The 18,683-nt window shown below is 37.8% G+C and overlaps 1 protein-coding gene across 1 annotated transcript in view; it reads right to left on the reverse strand.

Annotated features, from left to right (window-relative positions):
- Nucleotides 1-18,683, reverse strand: part of TTN (titin) — a 240,981-nt gene that overhangs the window by 55,747 nt on the left and 166,551 nt on the right. The window contains exons 230-262 of the mRNA XM_075093587.1: nucleotides 18,378-18,680; nucleotides 17,612-17,911; nucleotides 17,227-17,523; nucleotides 16,843-17,127; nucleotides 16,458-16,751; nucleotides 15,771-16,070; nucleotides 15,355-15,663; nucleotides 15,078-15,268; nucleotides 14,168-14,597; nucleotides 13,354-13,662; nucleotides 12,793-12,941; nucleotides 12,671-12,703; nucleotides 12,441-12,570; nucleotides 12,041-12,340; nucleotides 11,638-11,955; nucleotides 11,252-11,548; nucleotides 10,844-11,143; nucleotides 9,828-10,142; nucleotides 9,586-9,734; nucleotides 8,532-8,682; nucleotides 8,160-8,441; nucleotides 7,767-8,069; nucleotides 7,377-7,679; nucleotides 6,977-7,258; nucleotides 6,196-6,495; nucleotides 5,806-6,108; nucleotides 5,374-5,682; nucleotides 5,007-5,288; nucleotides 4,479-4,778; nucleotides 4,039-4,332; nucleotides 976-3,942; nucleotides 551-871; nucleotides 158-442 (exon numbers count right to left, since the gene is read on the reverse strand). Coding sequence (XP_074949688.1) covers nucleotides 158-442; nucleotides 551-871; nucleotides 976-3,942; nucleotides 4,039-4,332; nucleotides 4,479-4,778; nucleotides 5,007-5,288; nucleotides 5,374-5,682; nucleotides 5,806-6,108; nucleotides 6,196-6,495; nucleotides 6,977-7,258; nucleotides 7,377-7,679; nucleotides 7,767-8,069; nucleotides 8,160-8,441; nucleotides 8,532-8,682; nucleotides 9,586-9,734; nucleotides 9,828-10,142; nucleotides 10,844-11,143; nucleotides 11,252-11,548; nucleotides 11,638-11,955; nucleotides 12,041-12,340; nucleotides 12,441-12,570; nucleotides 12,671-12,703; nucleotides 12,793-12,941; nucleotides 13,354-13,662; nucleotides 14,168-14,597; nucleotides 15,078-15,268; nucleotides 15,355-15,663; nucleotides 15,771-16,070; nucleotides 16,458-16,751; nucleotides 16,843-17,127; nucleotides 17,227-17,523; nucleotides 17,612-17,911; nucleotides 18,378-18,680 — 11,691 coding nt within the window. The remainder of the gene's footprint in view (nucleotides 1-157; nucleotides 443-550; nucleotides 872-975; nucleotides 3,943-4,038; nucleotides 4,333-4,478; nucleotides 4,779-5,006; nucleotides 5,289-5,373; nucleotides 5,683-5,805; nucleotides 6,109-6,195; nucleotides 6,496-6,976; nucleotides 7,259-7,376; nucleotides 7,680-7,766; nucleotides 8,070-8,159; nucleotides 8,442-8,531; nucleotides 8,683-9,585; nucleotides 9,735-9,827; nucleotides 10,143-10,843; nucleotides 11,144-11,251; nucleotides 11,549-11,637; nucleotides 11,956-12,040; nucleotides 12,341-12,440; nucleotides 12,571-12,670; nucleotides 12,704-12,792; nucleotides 12,942-13,353; nucleotides 13,663-14,167; nucleotides 14,598-15,077; nucleotides 15,269-15,354; nucleotides 15,664-15,770; nucleotides 16,071-16,457; nucleotides 16,752-16,842; nucleotides 17,128-17,226; nucleotides 17,524-17,611; nucleotides 17,912-18,377; nucleotides 18,681-18,683) is intronic.

The following is an 18,683-nucleotide window of genomic DNA, read 5'->3' on the forward strand; positions in this document are numbered from 1 at the left end:
TAAGGGGGGGGGCTATCATCTTCCTAATCATAGAGAGTTAGTATTAGCTGATAGAGTTGTGCTCAAAAACTGTAGCACCTGGGGGTCATAAAAATTCCTCCAATGAACATTCAATATAGTTAAAAAATTGTCTAGAGGTATTTCTCTCATTACTTACCCAGGACTCTGACATTCACAAATACAGCCTTTTCTCCGGCTGCATTAACAAGCGTCAATGAATATTTGCCTGAGTCATCACGTGTTGAACCAGGGATGACACAGAAGGCCATAGTGTCAACCAGATCAACTTGTCCTTTTCTGATAACATTATCAATACCCATTCTCCTCCAGGTGACTTTTGGTGCTGGGCGACCCCTAATAATTGCAAAAAGTCTAATAGGGCATCCTGCCCTGACTGTGACTAACTTTCTCATGCTTGCATCCAACTCAATCTCAGGAGGTTCTGAAAGACAAAATTAAAGAAACAAAATGCAAAGTTTAGCACATGAAATAAAACCAGAGCAAGTAAAGATTGTACGCAAATACTCAAAAAAAAGATGGGAAAACTCACCAAGTATTTCTTTGGGAGACACAGCTTCTTTCAGTTCAGCTGGTCGGCCAAGGCCAACTTGGTTTTGGGCAGAGACTCTGAACTCATATAACTGGTTCTCATCCAGGCCTGTGGCTGTAAATTCTGTATGAATAACTTGGGCAGCAACATTGCATCGTTTCCATCCTGCTTCAGGATCAGCACCCTCAACTTTTGGTCTAATTTCCACAACATATCCAATAATTGGAGCACCACCATCATACACTGGTTTTCCCCAGCCAAGGGTTATGGAATTCTTTGTGCTATCAACCACTCTCAAGTTTGTGGGAGGACCAGGTGGTTCTGAAGGACAAAAAAATATTACAGATAAGAACACAGTCGTGCAGTTTAGCAGTCTGTTATGTTAACATTAAACCAAAATACTGTAGAATACAATGGTATGATACCTATTGGGTCTTTTGCTACTACAGGTCTTGATGGCAAGCTTGGTTCTCCAAGTCCAACTTCATTTTCGGCACTGACGCGGAACTGATATTCGTGACCGGGGATGAGATTAGTAACCTTCTTGCGTCTCTCTGGGATTGCAGTCTTAGTAACAGGAACCCATCTTAGTGATCGTTTCTCTTTCTTCTCTAAAATGTATCCTGTAATTGATTTGCCACCATCATATTCTGGTGGATTCCAAACTACAGTCATCTCTTCTTTGCTAACTCTTGTGACATCTGGAGGGTCGGGACGTCCAGGTCTATCATATTTTGTTTTTGCAATAATTGGGTGTGTTTCTGTTGGTGGACCAGTGCCCATTTTATTCTCTGCACGTACTCTGAATATATATTCATTACCTTCAATGAGGCGTGTCACATTTGCAGAGGTTGTTAGGACAGAGGAAGAGTATGTAGACCAAACCATACGCTTGCTTTCACATTTTTCCAGGATGTAGTTCTGTATTTCACAACCACCATCATCTTCTGGAGGGTCCCAAGTAACAGTACATCTATCACTTGAAATGTCAGTGACTTTCAAGTTTCTTACGGGACCAGGTTTATCCAAGACAATAACAGTAGCATACGCTACAAAGCTACCAGCTGTGTTAGTTGCAGTAATCACATATTTCCCACCATCACTACGCCTTGATTTTGTGAGAACAAACTTAGATGTGTCAGAAGTTGTTTCAATACTGACTCTTGGAGACCTGGTTAGATCTGTAGCATCTTTGTCTTTTGTCCATACAACCTCAGGCTGTGGCTTTCCTCTGACTCCAGCCTCAATTCTAATTGTGTCACCTGCTTTCACAGTTAGCACCCCACTTAACTTCAAGTCTAGCACTGGTTTCTGCAGATCTTCCTTCACAACAACTTCAGCTGTTCTTACCCAGTCACTTTCACCTGCCTCATTCTTGGTTTGAACTCGGAATTGGTAAATCTTATTTTCAACACATTTATCTACCATGTAGTGTGTTTCCTTAATGCTGCCTTTGTGAACCCTTTCCCATTCATCTGAATCTTTCAGTTTTCTCTCAACGTGATAACTTAAATTGGGACTTCCACCATCATAATCTGGCCTTCTCCATTTCAGATATACAAATGTCTTTCCTTTCTCTGCAATATGAAGATTTTCTGGCGCTCCAGGCTTGTCAATAGGATTGATGGCAAGTATAGGAGTCTTGGTCTCAATGCAAGGACCTGGACCTATTTTGTTTTCTGCACAAACTCTGAAGAAGTATTCACGGTTCTCTATAAGATTTGCTTTTACTAATCGTTTAGTGATGTCAGAGGAGACAATTGACCATCCTTTCTGGTTTGGTTGGCGGTACTCTACTATGTAATTTGTAATTTCAGAGCCACCGTTATCCACTGGACTCTCCCACGCGATCATACAAGAATCTTTTGTGACATAGCTTATTTTCAGGTTCTGACATGGTCCAGGTCTGTCAAGTACATTAACAACAGCAAAAGCTTGAGCATGCCCACAGCTGTTCTTAGCTGCTATTATATATTTGCCATGATCAGATCTTTTGGCTTCTTTCACTTGCAGTTCAACATTAGGTAGATCATGGAGTATTTCAACACGCTTTTCTTGGACTATTACTTTGCCATCTTTAGACCACGTTACGTCAGGGTCTGGCCTGCCTTTTACTTTACCAGTAATATGAATTGTTTGGCCTACTCGGACAGTAATTAAGTCTCGACAGGTCACATCTAGGCTTACTTCTGGAGGAGAAAGAATATCCTTTGCAAGTACAGTTTCTGCCAGTTCTCTTGGTTCTCCCTCTCCGACAATGTTGACAGCTTTTATTCGGAATTTATATTCATTTCCTTCTATTAAACCAGGTACTCTGAAAGCACACTGTCTAATGAGTTCATCCTTATTAATCCTATTCCACTGCGTAGTTCCAGTTTTCTGACATTCCACAATGTATCCCAGAATCGGGCTGCCACCATCTTTGAGGGGCTTTGTCCATACAAGATCAGCTGTTTCTCTGGTTTTGTCTTTTAATTTTGGATTTATAGGTGGTCCAGGAGGAGTGATAGGACGTGACGCTTTTATTGGGTCAGAGCTTGGAGATGGTTTGCTTAAGCCCACCATATTTTCTGCAAAAACTCTGAATTCATATGTGTTGCCTTCAAAAAGACCAGTGACTCTGTATTTCATATCAAGTATTGGTGTCTTATTGACACGCACCCATTTACCAGATGTTTCCCGACGTTCAAGTATATAACCAGTTATTGGAGTTCCACCATCAGATTTTGGTAGGGTCCAGGACACTGTTGCTGCATTTTCTGTAATATCATAGACAGTTGGCTTACCAGGTGGGGATGGTGGATCAAACATATATTTAGCAACTGTTGGTTCTGAATCAAGGGGTGCACCAATGCCTATCTTATTTTCCGCCCGAACACGGAAAATATATTCACAGCCTTTCTGCAGTCGTGGAATCTTAATTTTTGTGTGACTTGTTCCAGAGCTAACTACTCCCCAAGTTTCTTTCTTTGATTGACGCTTCTCAACAATGTAATTTATTATAGGACTTCCACCGTCATCTTTAGGAGGGCGCCAAGAAATAACCATGTGTTCTGGTGTTACTTCAAGAATATTAATAGGACCAGTTGGTGGGCCAGGAACATCCAAAACTGTGAGATGTAGAGCAACAGTTTTGCTGCCAGCTGCATTAGATACTGTGAGCAGATATTCTCCTGTATCTTTTCTTATACAGTCTTTGATGGTAAGTACAGTTGAATAATCGTCAGTCTCAATCTTGTGTCTGCCATCTGTTTTAATTTCAGTGCCATCAGTAATCCATTTTGCAGTGGGAACTGGCACACCTCTCATAATTGCAGGAAGTCGCACTGTGGTGCCAGCTTTAACAACAAGACCTTCAATTAACTTCACATCTAGTTCCACAGATGGAGGTACTGAAATTAGAGGAAAATAGAAATTAAATTTTCAGGGGAAATACTTAAAGAAAGAGAGAAAGAATCAGTGAAACAACATGAAAAACTAAAAATCACCTAGTTTTTCTTGACACTCTATTGGTATAGTTGTATCTGGAAGGCTAAGACCAACAATATTCTGAGCTTTCACACGGAATTTGTATATTTTCCCTTTTTGTAGGCCTGTAACAACACAGTCTAACATAGGGACTGTCTGGAACTTTGTCCACTCATCTGCACCATCTTCTTGATATTCCACCAAATATCCAGTTATCTCAGCACCACCGTCACGATCTGGTCGATTCCAAACAAGGGAAACTTCAGTCTTGTCAACATCTACATGATGCAGATTCTTTGGTGGCCCCGGAGGATCTTTTAAAATACAAAACCAAAATAGTTACTAGGATGGCCAATCTATGGTAGCAGTGTACCGTGTTCACATTAGTACCAACAAGTTAATCTCAAAAATTACCGAGAACAATATGACAAAACCAATCATATAACTGAAAAACACTTACGCAGTGGATCCATAGCTTTAATAGGCTTAAGTGTTTCCACATATGGACCTCGACCAAACTGATTCTCAGCTGCAACTCGGAAGATATACTGAGTGCCTTCTATCAGATATTTAGCCATGTGACTGCGTTTCTTAGAGGAAGATGAGATGGCTACCCACTGAGCAGAAGCTACATCTTTCCTTTCCACCACATAGTTGGTAATGACAGAGCCACCATCATCTTCTGGTTCCATCCAAGTGAGATAGCAAGAATCGCTTCTAACTTCACTGATTTGCAGATTTCTGGGTGGACCAGGCTTATCTAATATTCACAAAAATGGAATCTGTTATTTATTTGATAACCAAAGAATTTTTTACAAAGCCTAGTAAATTTCAAGATAAATTAATATTTAATGTAATTTTTAGTCCTTTTTCGACTGTGCATTTCTTATAACTAGGTTTATTGATATTTTCCAGACATTCCTTTATTTCTTAATCTCTAATTATAGAATAAAAACATGCAATATAAAAGGAACATCAAAAAGATTACCTAAGACAACAACTTTTACTGAAACAGTCTTTGAACCAGCTGGATTTTCAACTGTCAGGGAGTAAATTCCCCCATCTTCATGGACAGTGTTACGAATTTCAAGCTTACTGCCAACTCCTGTAACCTCAATATCAGCTTTGGGTGAGACCTCATGACCTTCTTTTTTCCAAGAAACTTTTGGGAATGGAACACCTTTAATAACAGCACTAAGTCTCAGGGTATCTCCAGCTTTTACATGCTGTTCTCGGGCCATATTAGCATCAAGTATCAGCTCGGGAGGTTCTGGAATCAAAATGATATGTTTTTAGAAATTTAGAGGAAAAATAATCTCTTCTTAGGTAAACTTATCTGATCTTATTAAACTCACCGAGTCTGTCCTTTACTTCTACTGGATCGGGAACATAGGCTGGCTCAGATTCACCTGCTGCATTGACTGCCTTGACCCTGAATTTATAGGTCAAACCCTCGGTAAGGCCAGTGACTTTGTATTTTGTTTCAGGACAAGAATCTGCTGTAAGATTGGCCTTTTTCCATTCTTCATCTCCAACTTTCTGATATTCCACAAGGTAGCCAATTATCTTGCCATTACCATCATGGCGTGGTGGTTGCCAAGATAAATCAACTGAATTTCTAGTTTTATCTACTGCTTCTGGATTAACAGGTGGACTTGGTTTTGCTGTTAAAAATGCAAAAAAAAAAAGAAAGAAATGGAAAAAAAAAGGAAATTATTAAAATTATTTTCTGACTGAAATGAAGAGTGCATTACAATTTCAATAAGAAATTAAATTTAATACTTTACCGATTGGATCTCTAGCGAAAATTGGCTTTGATGGTGGACTAGGATCACCAACGCCAATTTCATTTTCTGCTGAAACACGGAATTCATATTGACAGCCTTCAAGGAGGTCAGGTACTTTGAACTGAGTACTGGGGAAAATCGGGTCTTTGGTAACTCTGACCCATCTTGTAGCCATTGTTTCCTTCTTTTCTACAATATAGTTTGTTATTGGCTTGCCTCCATCATATGGTTTGTTCCAAACCACTACTGCAGAGTCTTTGGTAACATCCTTAATGATCGGTTGCTCAGGTGCATCAGGAACACCTGGGGAAAAAGAAAAAAGTGTTTATGAGCACTATAAACAGAGTAAAGGTTGAAGTATCAAAGTAAGATAGCAAATGAATAACATACGGAAACGGTCCTTGGCTTTCATCTCATCAGAGATGAGAGGATCACTTATGCCATAAAGATTTTCAGCATAAATTCGAATTTGATAATCTCTTCCTTCAAGCAGTTTAGGAATTTTGCATGTTGTCTTAACTGTGGCAGATGTAACTGGCATCCACACGTCTCTGTGTGCATCCTTCTTCTCAATAATGTAATTGGTAATTTCACTGCCTCCATCATCTAATGGAGGTTTCCAGGAAACTATCATATGATCTTTATGAACTTCATCAAATATAACTGGGCCTACTGGAGGTGATGGGCGATCTGTTTAAGAAAAAAAAAAGCATACCGATGCTTTTATATGGACTTCACATAATGACATAGATTAAACAGTGTCAATACAGTAAGTAGATTATGAAATTAGAAACTTGGCATCACAGTTTTAATAAGGAATCAAGACCTCAAGGCTATTCCTCTTTAATATGTGTTTGACTCACTAGACTTAATTCCTTAATGTTTGTAAGGTATTTGGTGATTGACCTTTTCTACAGTTTTGGCATTCTCTAAATGCATGTAGAGACATTAAATTATCGATGCTGAATAAACTAAGCCAGAGTTAACTATGTACTCAAAGTTAATAAATAGTATTTCAGTATAAATAAATATTATATAAAAATATATAAATATGTAGTAAATAAAATTATTGTAATAAAGAACACATTTTAATATTTACATTTTGTATAATTCAATGAATTCTAATCACTACTAAAAATAACATACAATACTGTTGTTCAGTAAAACCCACCAACAACATTAACTTGACAAAATCCTTTTCTTGATCCTGTGCTGTTCTCTACAGTAACACAATATTTGCCTGAGTCTTCACGGACAGATTTTAGTATCCCCAAGCAAAGAGTTGTAGGAGTTGTCTTGATCTTTGTACGGTCATCTTCTTTCACAACAATATCATCCTTTAGCCAAGTAACCTTTGGTGCAGGCTTGCCTGAGTAACGTCCAGTCAGGCTGAAAGCTTCACCAACCCGAACAATAAGCTTGTCTCTAAAGTCAAGGTCAAGTGACGGAGGAGCTGAAAGACAATGTTAAAAAGCACAATGCCCACAGATGTCAGCAACATTAATAAGAAAAAGTAGGGAATAAGTAAATGTAATCACTGTTTTCAAAAGGAATACGAAAATGATACATACCAATTTCATCCTTGCATGTGATTGGTTTTGTACAAAATGATGGCTTGCCTTGCCCCACAATATTACAAGCACTCACACGATATTCATAGGTGTCACCCTCTTTCAAGCCTTCTACAGTGTATTTCCTATCAAGCATTTTCTCCTTTGTAACTCTGTGGAATTTCTCTTTTCCAATGAGACGGCTCTCTAGAACATACATGGTGATATCTGAGCCTCCATTATATTTTGGAGGATTCCAAGTTAATGTAACAGAGTTCTTGGTAACTGCTTTTACTTCCAGGTCTTCTGGACGGTCGGGAACAGCTGTGAATAAACAAAAAAATATGGTAAATGCATTTTTCTCCATATTCATCTCATATAACAGTAATCCAAACCTGGAAATATACTTACTGATTGGATCTCTAATGACAATCTCTTTTGTTGTCTCTGTGAATGGACCCATGCCAATTATATTCTCAGCTGCAATTCGGAAAAAGTAGGCTTTCCCTTCAGTGAGTCCCTGAACAGTAGCATTCTGTCTTGTAACTGTGTAGCTTACTGGAGTCCAAGCTCTATGATCAGATTCACGTTTTTCAATTATATAATTGGTAATAGGAGAACCACCATCATCTTCTGGAGTAAACCATGTCAATTTACAAGAGTCATTAGTTAGGTTCTCAGTAAGGAGTGGCATTCCAACTGGGCCTGGCACGTCTGAAAGCAAATAAGAAATGTAGTATTTAAGTATACATGCTGAATCCTATGAAATTTTACTTGTTCATGGGTACTGAAGATGCTGTTTACCTAGCACGTCAACAATAATATTCTTCTTCCGTTCACCACCGGCATTTTTAGCAAGAAGAGTGTATATACCCTGATGGCTCCTTTTGCAATTCTTGATGACCAAAGAAGAACTAATAGCTGTTTCTTCAATTTTGGCTTCTTCTGGTAAAACTTGGTCATCCCTGCTCCAACTCACTGTTGGAGTTGGTTTTCCTGAGACATATGCTATGATCCGAATTACTCCTCCAGCATGAACAACAATTCTGTCCCTGACGCTTGCATCCAAATTAATATCAGGAGCCACTGTGGGAGGTGAACAAAAAAATTAAATTATTATTTTTTCCCTAGCTTTGACTTAGAGGTACTAAAAATGTAAATGTAAATGATAAATACCAATTCTGTCCTTAATTTCAATAATGTCCGTAACTTCTCCAGGCTCTCCAATGCCAGCAGCATTCACTGCTCTAACTCTAAATTTGTAAAAACATCCTTCTTTTAATCCTGCCACAACGAACTTTGTTCCTCTAATTTCTTTATCTTTTACCTGGAAAAAAATTTTTATAACATCAGCTAACATCAAGGTGTCATCAATTCCTTTATAATGTTTGAAACAAATCTTAAATCTTAAATCAGATGTTGCTTCAGATTTACAAGCACAAGACAGTCTTAAGTGTACATGGATATAGCTCACACAGAATTCTTCAGAATCTGTGTAAGGAAATACAGGACATGGACATACAAGCTATTCTGAAGATTCACCTTTTTGATAAATCTGACAGACAAAGATATTACAGCAGTTAGAACAGTCTGTGGTCTCAGAAGAATTACATGTGTTATTGGACAAATAAACTCATATAGGTGAGAGCAGCCAAAAAAAAAAAATTATTTGTTCTTTTTAAGCCCTAATATGAAGCTTCTTTACCTGGAAACAGTGCAGGACATTTAGGTATTACTTAAAATACACCCAAGAGTTTACCAAGGTACAAAAAACAGCCAAGGTATGCATCAGTTAAATTTTCAGTCATGCACTGTTGAAAAAATAATACATTCTTGAAAAGGTAGGAAAATGTAGGGACATAGTAGTTGGAAATGATTTTGCACAGTCTGATACCAGTGAGACTTACTTTTGTGCTGGTTCTAACTTGGTCTTGTCCTCTGTTCTTTTATCACAAATTACCTATGTACTTTCTCACATTTTAAACAGAAACTTAAAAATTTTAACTTTAGGTAACTGCAAAGTTGACGTGATGTTGTGGAGGGGCAATTACTGACTTTTACATTTAGTCTTCTATTTTTAACATATGAAGATAATTATGGTGCAAAAATATGAACTTTTATAAAATAACTTGCATAGTGAAAATCTGTAAAAATATATTTTCTGGAGGGATGTCTTTTGATAGACACACAGAGAGAAGAAACACAGATTCTGTAGTAGTTTTCCACCTACCCGTTCCCACTCTTCCTTTCCTTCCTCTTTATACTCAACAATGTAGCCAGTGACCCTTGAACCACCATCCTTTAGTGGTGGAGTCCATTCCAAGTCTACAGAAGACTTTGTCCAATCAGTAACTTTTGGAATAGGAGGGCCAGGTGGGGCTGAAAAATATCGTTATACCATTACAGCATAACAATATATTCTATGTTCTCTAAATATTTTCAAATACAAAAATAGGAATCTAAAATACTTACCAATAGGATCTCTAGCAATTGCTGGATCAGATGGCATGCTTGGTGGACCAACACCAGCTGCATTGATAGCTGAAACACGGAATTGATATTCAGAGCCTTCAATAAGGCCTGTAACTTTGTACGAAACCCCCAGTGTCATGGGTTTGATAGGATCACGGTTAACCCTGGTCCATCTCTTTCCAGTAGTCTCTTTGCGCTCCAACCAGTAACCAGTAATAGGAGAGCCACCATCATGTTCTGGTTCTTCCCAGTTTACAGTCATTGAATCACGTGTTATACTGCTAACCGTTGGCTTGTCACAAGGCCCAGGAACAGCTGGGGGAAAAAATTCACACATAGCTTGCAAAAAAAAAAAGCTAAAAGAAGATGAAGATAGCTAGAGTACAAAACAGAGTTATGCACTCTCATGGTCACAGTTGCTTTAGGTAGTTACCTATCTGCACGAGACTCCTTCCCTCATTCACATTCCCATTCCTATTCAGGTGCATATAGTTTTGTGAAACATCAAGTATCTTTCCTTCAAATAACGATTGTCAAAAATGAGTTATTTCTTGCCTTCCTGGCTCAGTATTTCATTTCAGTGCCCAGTCTACTCTTGGATGTTTTAAGAATGATTTTCTCTTGCCAGCCTAACATTCCTTCTACATCAGAGCTACACCATCTAATTCCTCTTTCAAAACTGAAGGCAAGAAATTGACCTTTCCTGATCTATAAGGTCAATAACATCTCAAATAGAACAGAATGACCTGAGTTTTATCAGACAAACCCTTATTTGTGTATTTAAACCTTAAATAAAGCATGAGATTGTATTTTAATATATAACAAGGAGGGGGGAAAGTATTTTTAAGTACTACATGTACTTTTAAGAACTAACTACTAATGGTAAAACTCTTCAAGCTGCTATAGAAGATTTACTTACATGAAGAGAGAAAAGTAGTAGTGGTATTTAACAGATGCTGTACACATACCAGCATATGAAAACAACTGACATAATTTGAAAGAATATCCCTACTTACTGAAAAGGTTTCGTGCTGTTTCTGGTTCACTATCCAAAGGTTCTCCAATACCATATTTGTTTTGTGCCATAATGCGGAACACATATTCATGGCCTTCCATCAGCTTGGGAACAGTGAATAAGCATTCCTTAGGCTCATTAGTAACAGGTACCCATGTCCTCCTATTTGCTTCTTTTTTCTCTATAACATAGTTTGTAATCTTAGAACCACCATCATCTAATGGAGGAAGCCATGATATTGTCATTTTATCAGCCAGAATGGATTCAAATTTAATAGGTCCCACTGGAGGTCCAGGACGACCTAAAAGATACATTTTTTATAAAGAAGAATTAAATCACACGTTATTAAAATAAAGTATAACATGAATGCTATCAATTTATGCAATGCATAAGAGTTCTTGATATCTACCCAGAACATTCAGTCTCATCTCCTTTGAAGCAGTTCCCAGATTATTTACAGCTGTTATAGTATATAAGCCTGTATCACTTCTGCGAGACTGTTGGATCAATAAAGTGCAAGTATCTTCACCAACGATCTTGTTGACATGTTGATCATACAGCACTGGTGTTTTGTCATCTGGTTTCTTTGGAGAAGCTTTTAGCCATGTTAATGTGGGGAAGGGTACACCCTTTATCTTGGCCACAATGTTAACATCTGTTCCTTCTTCAACCTCCATAAATTCTTTGAGTTCAATAGATGGTGGGCCTACAATGAAATGTTGAAAAATTAAAATACAAATATACTTCATAATTTTAAAATGGAATTTGTATTTACTGGTATCAGTTAGTACTTACATGTCTGGTCTTTGACAACAAGTGGGCCAACAGTGGCTGAAGGCCTACTAGGACCTGCTATATTTACAGCTTTGACTCTGAATTCGTATTCTCCACCTTCTACAAGATCCTCAACAGTAAACTTTGTTTCCTCCACATCACGTCTGTTGCACTGCTTCCAAGTCTCTTTCACTTCTCCAGTACGATCCCAGCGGAGACATTCAACATTATAATGTGTAACAGGAGCTCCACCATCATTCTTTGGTGGTTTCCATGTCAAGCTCACCGTGTTCTTTGTTACAAGGCCAATCTTTAGTTTAATAGGTGGATCAGGAGGATCTTCACAAACAAAACAAATGTGATTAAATCCACTGTACAGTACTATCTGGTTTTAAAGAATTTGTTTGTCTTTGATTTCACTTACGTATTGGATCCCTGGCTGTGGTCCGTTGGATGGTTTCTGCAGGAGGGCCAACACCAAAACGGTTTTCTGCACGTACCCGGAAGAAATACTCTTGACCAGATATGAGATCAGGTACAACAAAGGAAGTACTTCCACAGCTTGCATTAACTTTAGTCCAGGCCTTCCCATCAATAGTTCTTTTCTCTATAACATAACCTCTGATTCTATCTCCACCATCATCATCTGGCATCTTCCATGAAAGTTTACAACTACCTCTTGTGATATCACTTACTTTTAGGTCTTTTGGTGGACCTGGGACATCTGTTAAAGTACAAGCACAACAGAAAAAATTTTACATAAGAATGTAGAAAAACAAGACCAAAACCTAGTATTTGAATACTTCAATATGTGTAAGCCATACCAAGCACATTGACTCTGATATGCACAGTTTTTTGTCCTGCTTTGTTCTTTGCTGTAATACTGTATCGTCCAGAATGACTTCTGTTGCACTCAGGGATGATAATCACAGAACGTGTATCAGTTGCTTCCACCTGTGTGTTATAGAAAGAAAAAGAAGTTATAGATCAACTTTAAATATGTATGTATGAAAAAGTGCAACAATACTAAAGTTACAAAAATTGTTTGCCTTACCTGAGCTTCTTCAGGTACATTATGACCTCCCTCCTATAAGCAAAGAGAAATAATGTAAATATAAAAGGGGATAGGCTTAACTATCTCGAAACACATGTAGAAAAGCTTTTTGTTTTACTAACCTTTGCTGTCGTCTTTGCTTTTCCTTCAAACTCCCAAAATGTTTTTGGAACTGGACGACCCTTGATAACAGCTGGGATTTTAATTGTTGTGCCAGCACGACAAGAGAGGAAATCCTGTGCTCCAATATCAAGGAAAATTTCTGGTTCCTCTGCAAAAATATTTTTATGTATAAATTTTAAGAGCTACTGAAAGTAAATTTCTGTCAGTACTGAGCTAACGCCCCACACAAACAGGCAGAATGCATGTTTATGTGAGAAAGGGTGGGTGTGCAAAAAGGAAGCTGGGGAGTATATAAATAGAAAAATTTGTAGTAGTCATTTCTTCATAAAATACACATTATTTCCTTAGTATGGATGTAGGTGCTAATCAGTTTTCTAATGGATCCTGCCCTGGTAAAGGTCATCATCACACTTTCAAAAACGTGTGTCAATTGTTTGATACATTTTTGTATAATTATTTGTTCTATTTTGACTTCGGCTTGCTTGGCATCTTGCTTGAACATTCACAGCATCAGGTGATATTTAGATATAAATAACTAAATTACGCACCAGAACACTTACCTAGAATATCTTGGACAAGTATTTCTGATGTTGCAGGACTTGGTTCTGATTCTCCAGCAGCATTTACAGCTTTCACCCTAAATCTGTATTTTCTGAGCTCTTTCAAGTTGGGAATAACACATTCACAAGTAGGAAAGAGTTTGTCTCCTTCATTCACTTTCTTCCAGTCAGTACTACCTTCATCTTGCATTTCGACTATGTATCCTTTTATAGGACTCCCACCATCCTTTTGTGGAGGCTTCCACGCAAGAGCTACAGATGATTTGGTTTTGTCTTTGACCTCTGGGCAAGATGGTGGACCTGGAACAACTTGTAAAACAAAAGCAAGTAAAAATTATCTGGGAGTTAGTGACTGCCTATATTTTTCTGAACAGTTTCTAGAGGAATGCAAGTATTTTCATTTTCTTCTGTCATACATAGAGTGTATGATCCTAGAACATGCATACTAATTACATATATTACATATATTATTAAGGGATACTTAAGATACAAGGCATAAAGATTGAACTCTTTAACAACAAAGAAAAACAATAATATAAAAATCTGACTCTGAATTCACTTTTATCTGGCAATGCTGGTGCCATGATAGTTTAAGGTTCATAAAAGAGGTAAAAAAATTAAAATAAAGCTAATTATTTTTAAAACAATGAAAAACAGCAAATCAGGAAACTACTTGGTGTCAATATATTCTTTTTGGTTTAATGAAAGCAAAGCATTAGATTAATTGCACTAAATTCAATATAAATAATAATAGCACATTTTAATTCTGGTGTGATAATGTCCTTAAAAATAGTCATAGAAATTATATACTTACATATGGGATCTGCTGCTAAGGCAGGATCTGATGGTTCACTGGGAGGGCCAATTCCAGCAAGATTTTCAGCCATAACTCTAAACTGGTATTCAACACCTTCAGCCAAACGAAGCACATTATACTCTAGACCTTTTACTGATGGTTTTGTTACTGGAGCCCTGTTAACACGTGACCAGTAGACACCTCCCACCTCTCTCTTCTCCAACCAATAGCCAGTTATTGGGCTGCCACCATTGTTCAAAGGAGGCTCCCAAGTCACCAACATTGATGATCTGGTGCGATCTAAAACTTTGGGTTTTCCAGGAGGTCCAGGAAGGCCATAGGGATCCTTAATAACAACCTTTTCTGAGAGGCATTCATCACTTATTCCATATTTGTTTACAGCCCGGACTCTAAACTGGTATTTTTCATTTGTTGCAAGATTCCATACCTGAAAAATAAGATTTAAATAAATTCTTTGTTACTTTCAGAATAAACTTACTTGAAGTTATGCAGCAGTTTCACTTTAAATTCTGCCTTGGAATCTCATTAACATAACTACGTTATTGTACTACACAGCTGTATGTAATGCCCTAGGGATATTCTTATTTCAGGTGCATAGGACTGAACATAAATGAAAATGTCATCGTGTTTGTTTCTGCAGTTGGTAAGGCTATGAATAATGCTGGGAAATGGAAAGGGAAATGTTTTCTAAACTCAGCTGAGATTAAGTAGCAAAAGAGAGAATTTCTTGTTTTATCACGTGAGGAAAACACACATACGTAGATGGGCAACATTCATCTAGTAATTCCAGAGCCTAAATGGAACGTGAGCACAGGTATCTATGCAAGTAGCAGTTTTCATTAGATGTGTACTATTGTTATTTTTTTATGCATACTAAAGTATGTAATAAAGATATTTTAGAAATTACCCCAAATCTTCTCTCAACGGCACTTTTGGAGACTTCTTCCCACTCAGATTTCTTCCTACTAGCATCACGTTTCTCAATAATGTAATGGGTAATTTCACTACCACCATTATCAAGTGGTGCATCCCATGTTAAATAGCATGATTCTGCTTTAATATCAGAAACAGCAAGATTTCTTGGTGGAGAAGGACGATCTGCATGAAAGTAATAGAGGCTTATATTAATAAAAAGGCAAAAGCATTTTATTAGCTGTCATTTTATTAAAATGTCACATCCTTACCATACACTTCAACATGCACATTGCGAAACGCAGTGCCAAGACGATTGGAAGCTCTCACACTGTAAGTGCCTTTATCATCCCTCAGTGCTGCAGGCAGGATAAGTTCGGTTTTTGCCTCACTTCTAGATAATTCTTCCTTGGTTATCTTAAGTGCGCTGGATGTTTGATCAATTAAAACTTCATTCTTGTCCCATTCAATCTTTGGCATTGGCAGACCTGTCACATCAGCAGGAATATTAACTGGTTCTCCTGCCTTCACTTTGATAGTATCTCCCCTCACAGCCAAGCGTAATGTAACAGTTGGAGGTACTGAAAACAAGAAGAAAAATTACAGGGTGAAGGTGGAAATGAAACAGAGAAATTGCCTTGCAGCATTCTGGAGATATTTGTATGGATTTCTTTAAAGGAGATAATACCTTCATCATCTTGTATAACTACATTGAGGGGCAATGATGGTTCACTTTCTCCAATAGCATTGACAGCTTTGACACGGAATTCATACATATGAAGTTCATCGAGTTTTTCAACGAGAAGAGATGTTGTTGGACAGAGCTTTGCATTAACTCTTTCATAGTCTTTTGAATCGTGTCGTCTCTTCTCAACAATATAGCCTAAGACAGGGCTGCCACCATCACTACGTGGAGGCTTCCAATCAAGTGTAATGGTTGACTTTGTCCTCTCTGTGTACATGAACCTCTCAGGTGCTGTTGGAGGACCTGTTAACACAGATAAATCATAATGAAAAAAAAAAATAAATAGAGATTTTTAAATCATATTAATACAGTAGCTCTGGCTTTTTACAGCCATAGCTTTTGTATGTAAAGTATCTGAGTATGATTATGGATAGTATAAAGTTATGTATGTGGATAAAAAGGTAATAAGTAGTGTCTCAGTAGACATCAGTATTTTGTTACATAAAGAACCATAGTAGTTTTACAGACTGATTCAGAGACCTGACTGAAGTAATTAATCTAAGGCAGATGCCTTATCCAGGTAGTAGTAAAGTAAATACACTTTATAGAAAGCAATCCACACAACAGTACTTGTCTATTAACATACAATTAAAAATCGTTTAAAAAACCCGATAAAATTAGTCATCTTACCTAATGGATCAACTGCAAGAATTGGTCCTATTTCAACAGGTGGACCAGTACCAAACTTGTTCTTGGCGCTAACACGGAATTTATACTCCTGCCCTTCAACTAGACCTGTAATATCACATTTAGATCTCTCTGTGTCTACAGCTAGTCTCCATGTATGCATTTTGGCATCTTTCCGTTCAACAATGAAGCCGATGATATCACTGCCACCATCATCTTCAGGATCAGACCAGTTAAGCAAACACATCTTCCTGTTTGTGACCACTGGTTTCAGGTCAAGGACTGGCCCAGGAACATCTGAAAACCAAAATCAAACAAGTAGGACAAAGCCCAAAGATTATGTCACCAAAACAAATGCTCAGTTGATTTCAGAAAATATTTTTCTTACCAAATACTTCTACTCTGGTTCCTGCAGACTTGGAACCACTGCTATTAGTAGCAGTAATTACGTATCTTCCATGGTCTTTTCTCAATGCATTCTTAATGGTTAACTCAGATTTTGTGCCAACATTTTCAATAACAACTCGATCTTTGTCTAATTCACCCTCCTCCACAGCCCATGCGATGGTGGGAGCAGGACGTCCTGTCACAGTGGCAGGAATTCTAATAGTTTGCCCAGCCATGACCTGAATGCCTGCTTTGACAGAAATATCCAGCTCAACAGAGGGAGGCTCTGCAGAAGAGAGAGAAACAGTTTATTATTTCAAGAGAGATATTCAAAAACACCTTTTAGGCAGCAGGATATTTCTTGAAAATAATACAATTGCAATACCTTTAGGTTCTGCAACTGTTACAGGTTCAGTTTCACCAGGCGGTCCTTCACCAGCTGCATTAAGTGCAGTAACACGGAGTTTATAGTCTGCACCTTCTCTGACTTCTTTAACAGTATATTGTCGAACCTTAATGGGTTTCTCTGTGCAACGTGACCACTCTTTTACTCCCATCAGTTGTTTATATACGTGGTAACCAGTAATATCTCCACCACCATTATATGCAGGAGGTTCCCATTCTAACTCAATAGAAGTTGAGCTTGTATCAGCAACCCTTGGAATGGGTGGACCGGGTGGCACTATAAATAAATAGGTGTAAATCAAAGGTAAAGGCTTTGAATCCTATTCTGTCACCTATCTGCTATTAGTTTTTGATAAGCTACTTACTTATTGGGTCCTGTGCAGTTTTTGGATCTGATGGTGGACTAAATTTACCAGGGCCAGCTGCATTTTCAGCACATACTCTAAAGATGTAGGTTAATCCTTCCAACAGTCCTTCAACTTTTATTTCCAGAGCATTCACAAGGTTCCTGTTGACCCGAGCCCAATGAGTACTATTAATTTCACGTTTTTCAATCCAATATCCTATGATTGGGCTGCCATTGTCTTTTGGTTCATTCCATTTAACCAACATACTGTTGCTGGTAACATCTTGCACATCAGGTTTATTAGGTGGATCTGGTGGAGCTGAAAAGATGAATTGTAATTTTATCATCATTACTGTCTTCTCCAGAGCTTACTCAAAGCTAAGAGAGAACTAAGATATGAGAAATTACTAATTTTAAGTAATTCATAGTTCTTCTACTCTCCTTTTTAGAAAATTTGATTCCTAACTGCAATCAGTAATCAAACTTGCAGTGGTTCTCTCTTTTGGTAAGAATATTAGTCTACTGAACACAGAGAATGTCACTATTCAGATGTTAAAGTGTAAAGTTTTGTGACGGTGATTGTCATTCTCATTTCTTTACTATTGAAAGTACAATGTTTTCAATATTTATCTTTATTTCAATGGTTTTAAATGTGCAATAAATAAGAATCACATTGCTTAAGGTTCTTCTGGGAAACATTCACACAGATGAAGCCGAGTGTTCTAAGAGTCTGTGTAGATTACACTGGCTTTCTGAAAAGGTTGTATTTCAAAATTAAAACTTACAGAAAGGATCTTTTGCTGTCACTGGTTTTGAAACACATGGTGGCCCTGATCCAACTCTGTTTTCAGCAAATACACGGAAGAGATATTCTTTTCCTTCAATCAGTTTTGTTACATGGAATTTGCAATGCCTGAGTGTTGAACTGACAGTGACCCAGCCCATTTCAGCTTTTGTATTGTCTTTCTTTTCCAGTACATAGTTTAGGATTTCACTTCCACCATCATCGAGTGGAGGCTCCCACTTGCAAATTAATGAATTTTTCCTCACATCTTCAAATACAAAGTTGACTGGAGGCCCAGGTGTATCTG

This window comes from Phalacrocorax aristotelis, chromosome 5 (assembly GCF_949628215.1).
Source record: "Phalacrocorax aristotelis chromosome 5, bGulAri2.1, whole genome shotgun sequence".
Classification (NCBI taxonomy): domain Eukaryota; kingdom Metazoa; phylum Chordata; class Aves; order Suliformes; family Phalacrocoracidae; genus Phalacrocorax; species Phalacrocorax aristotelis.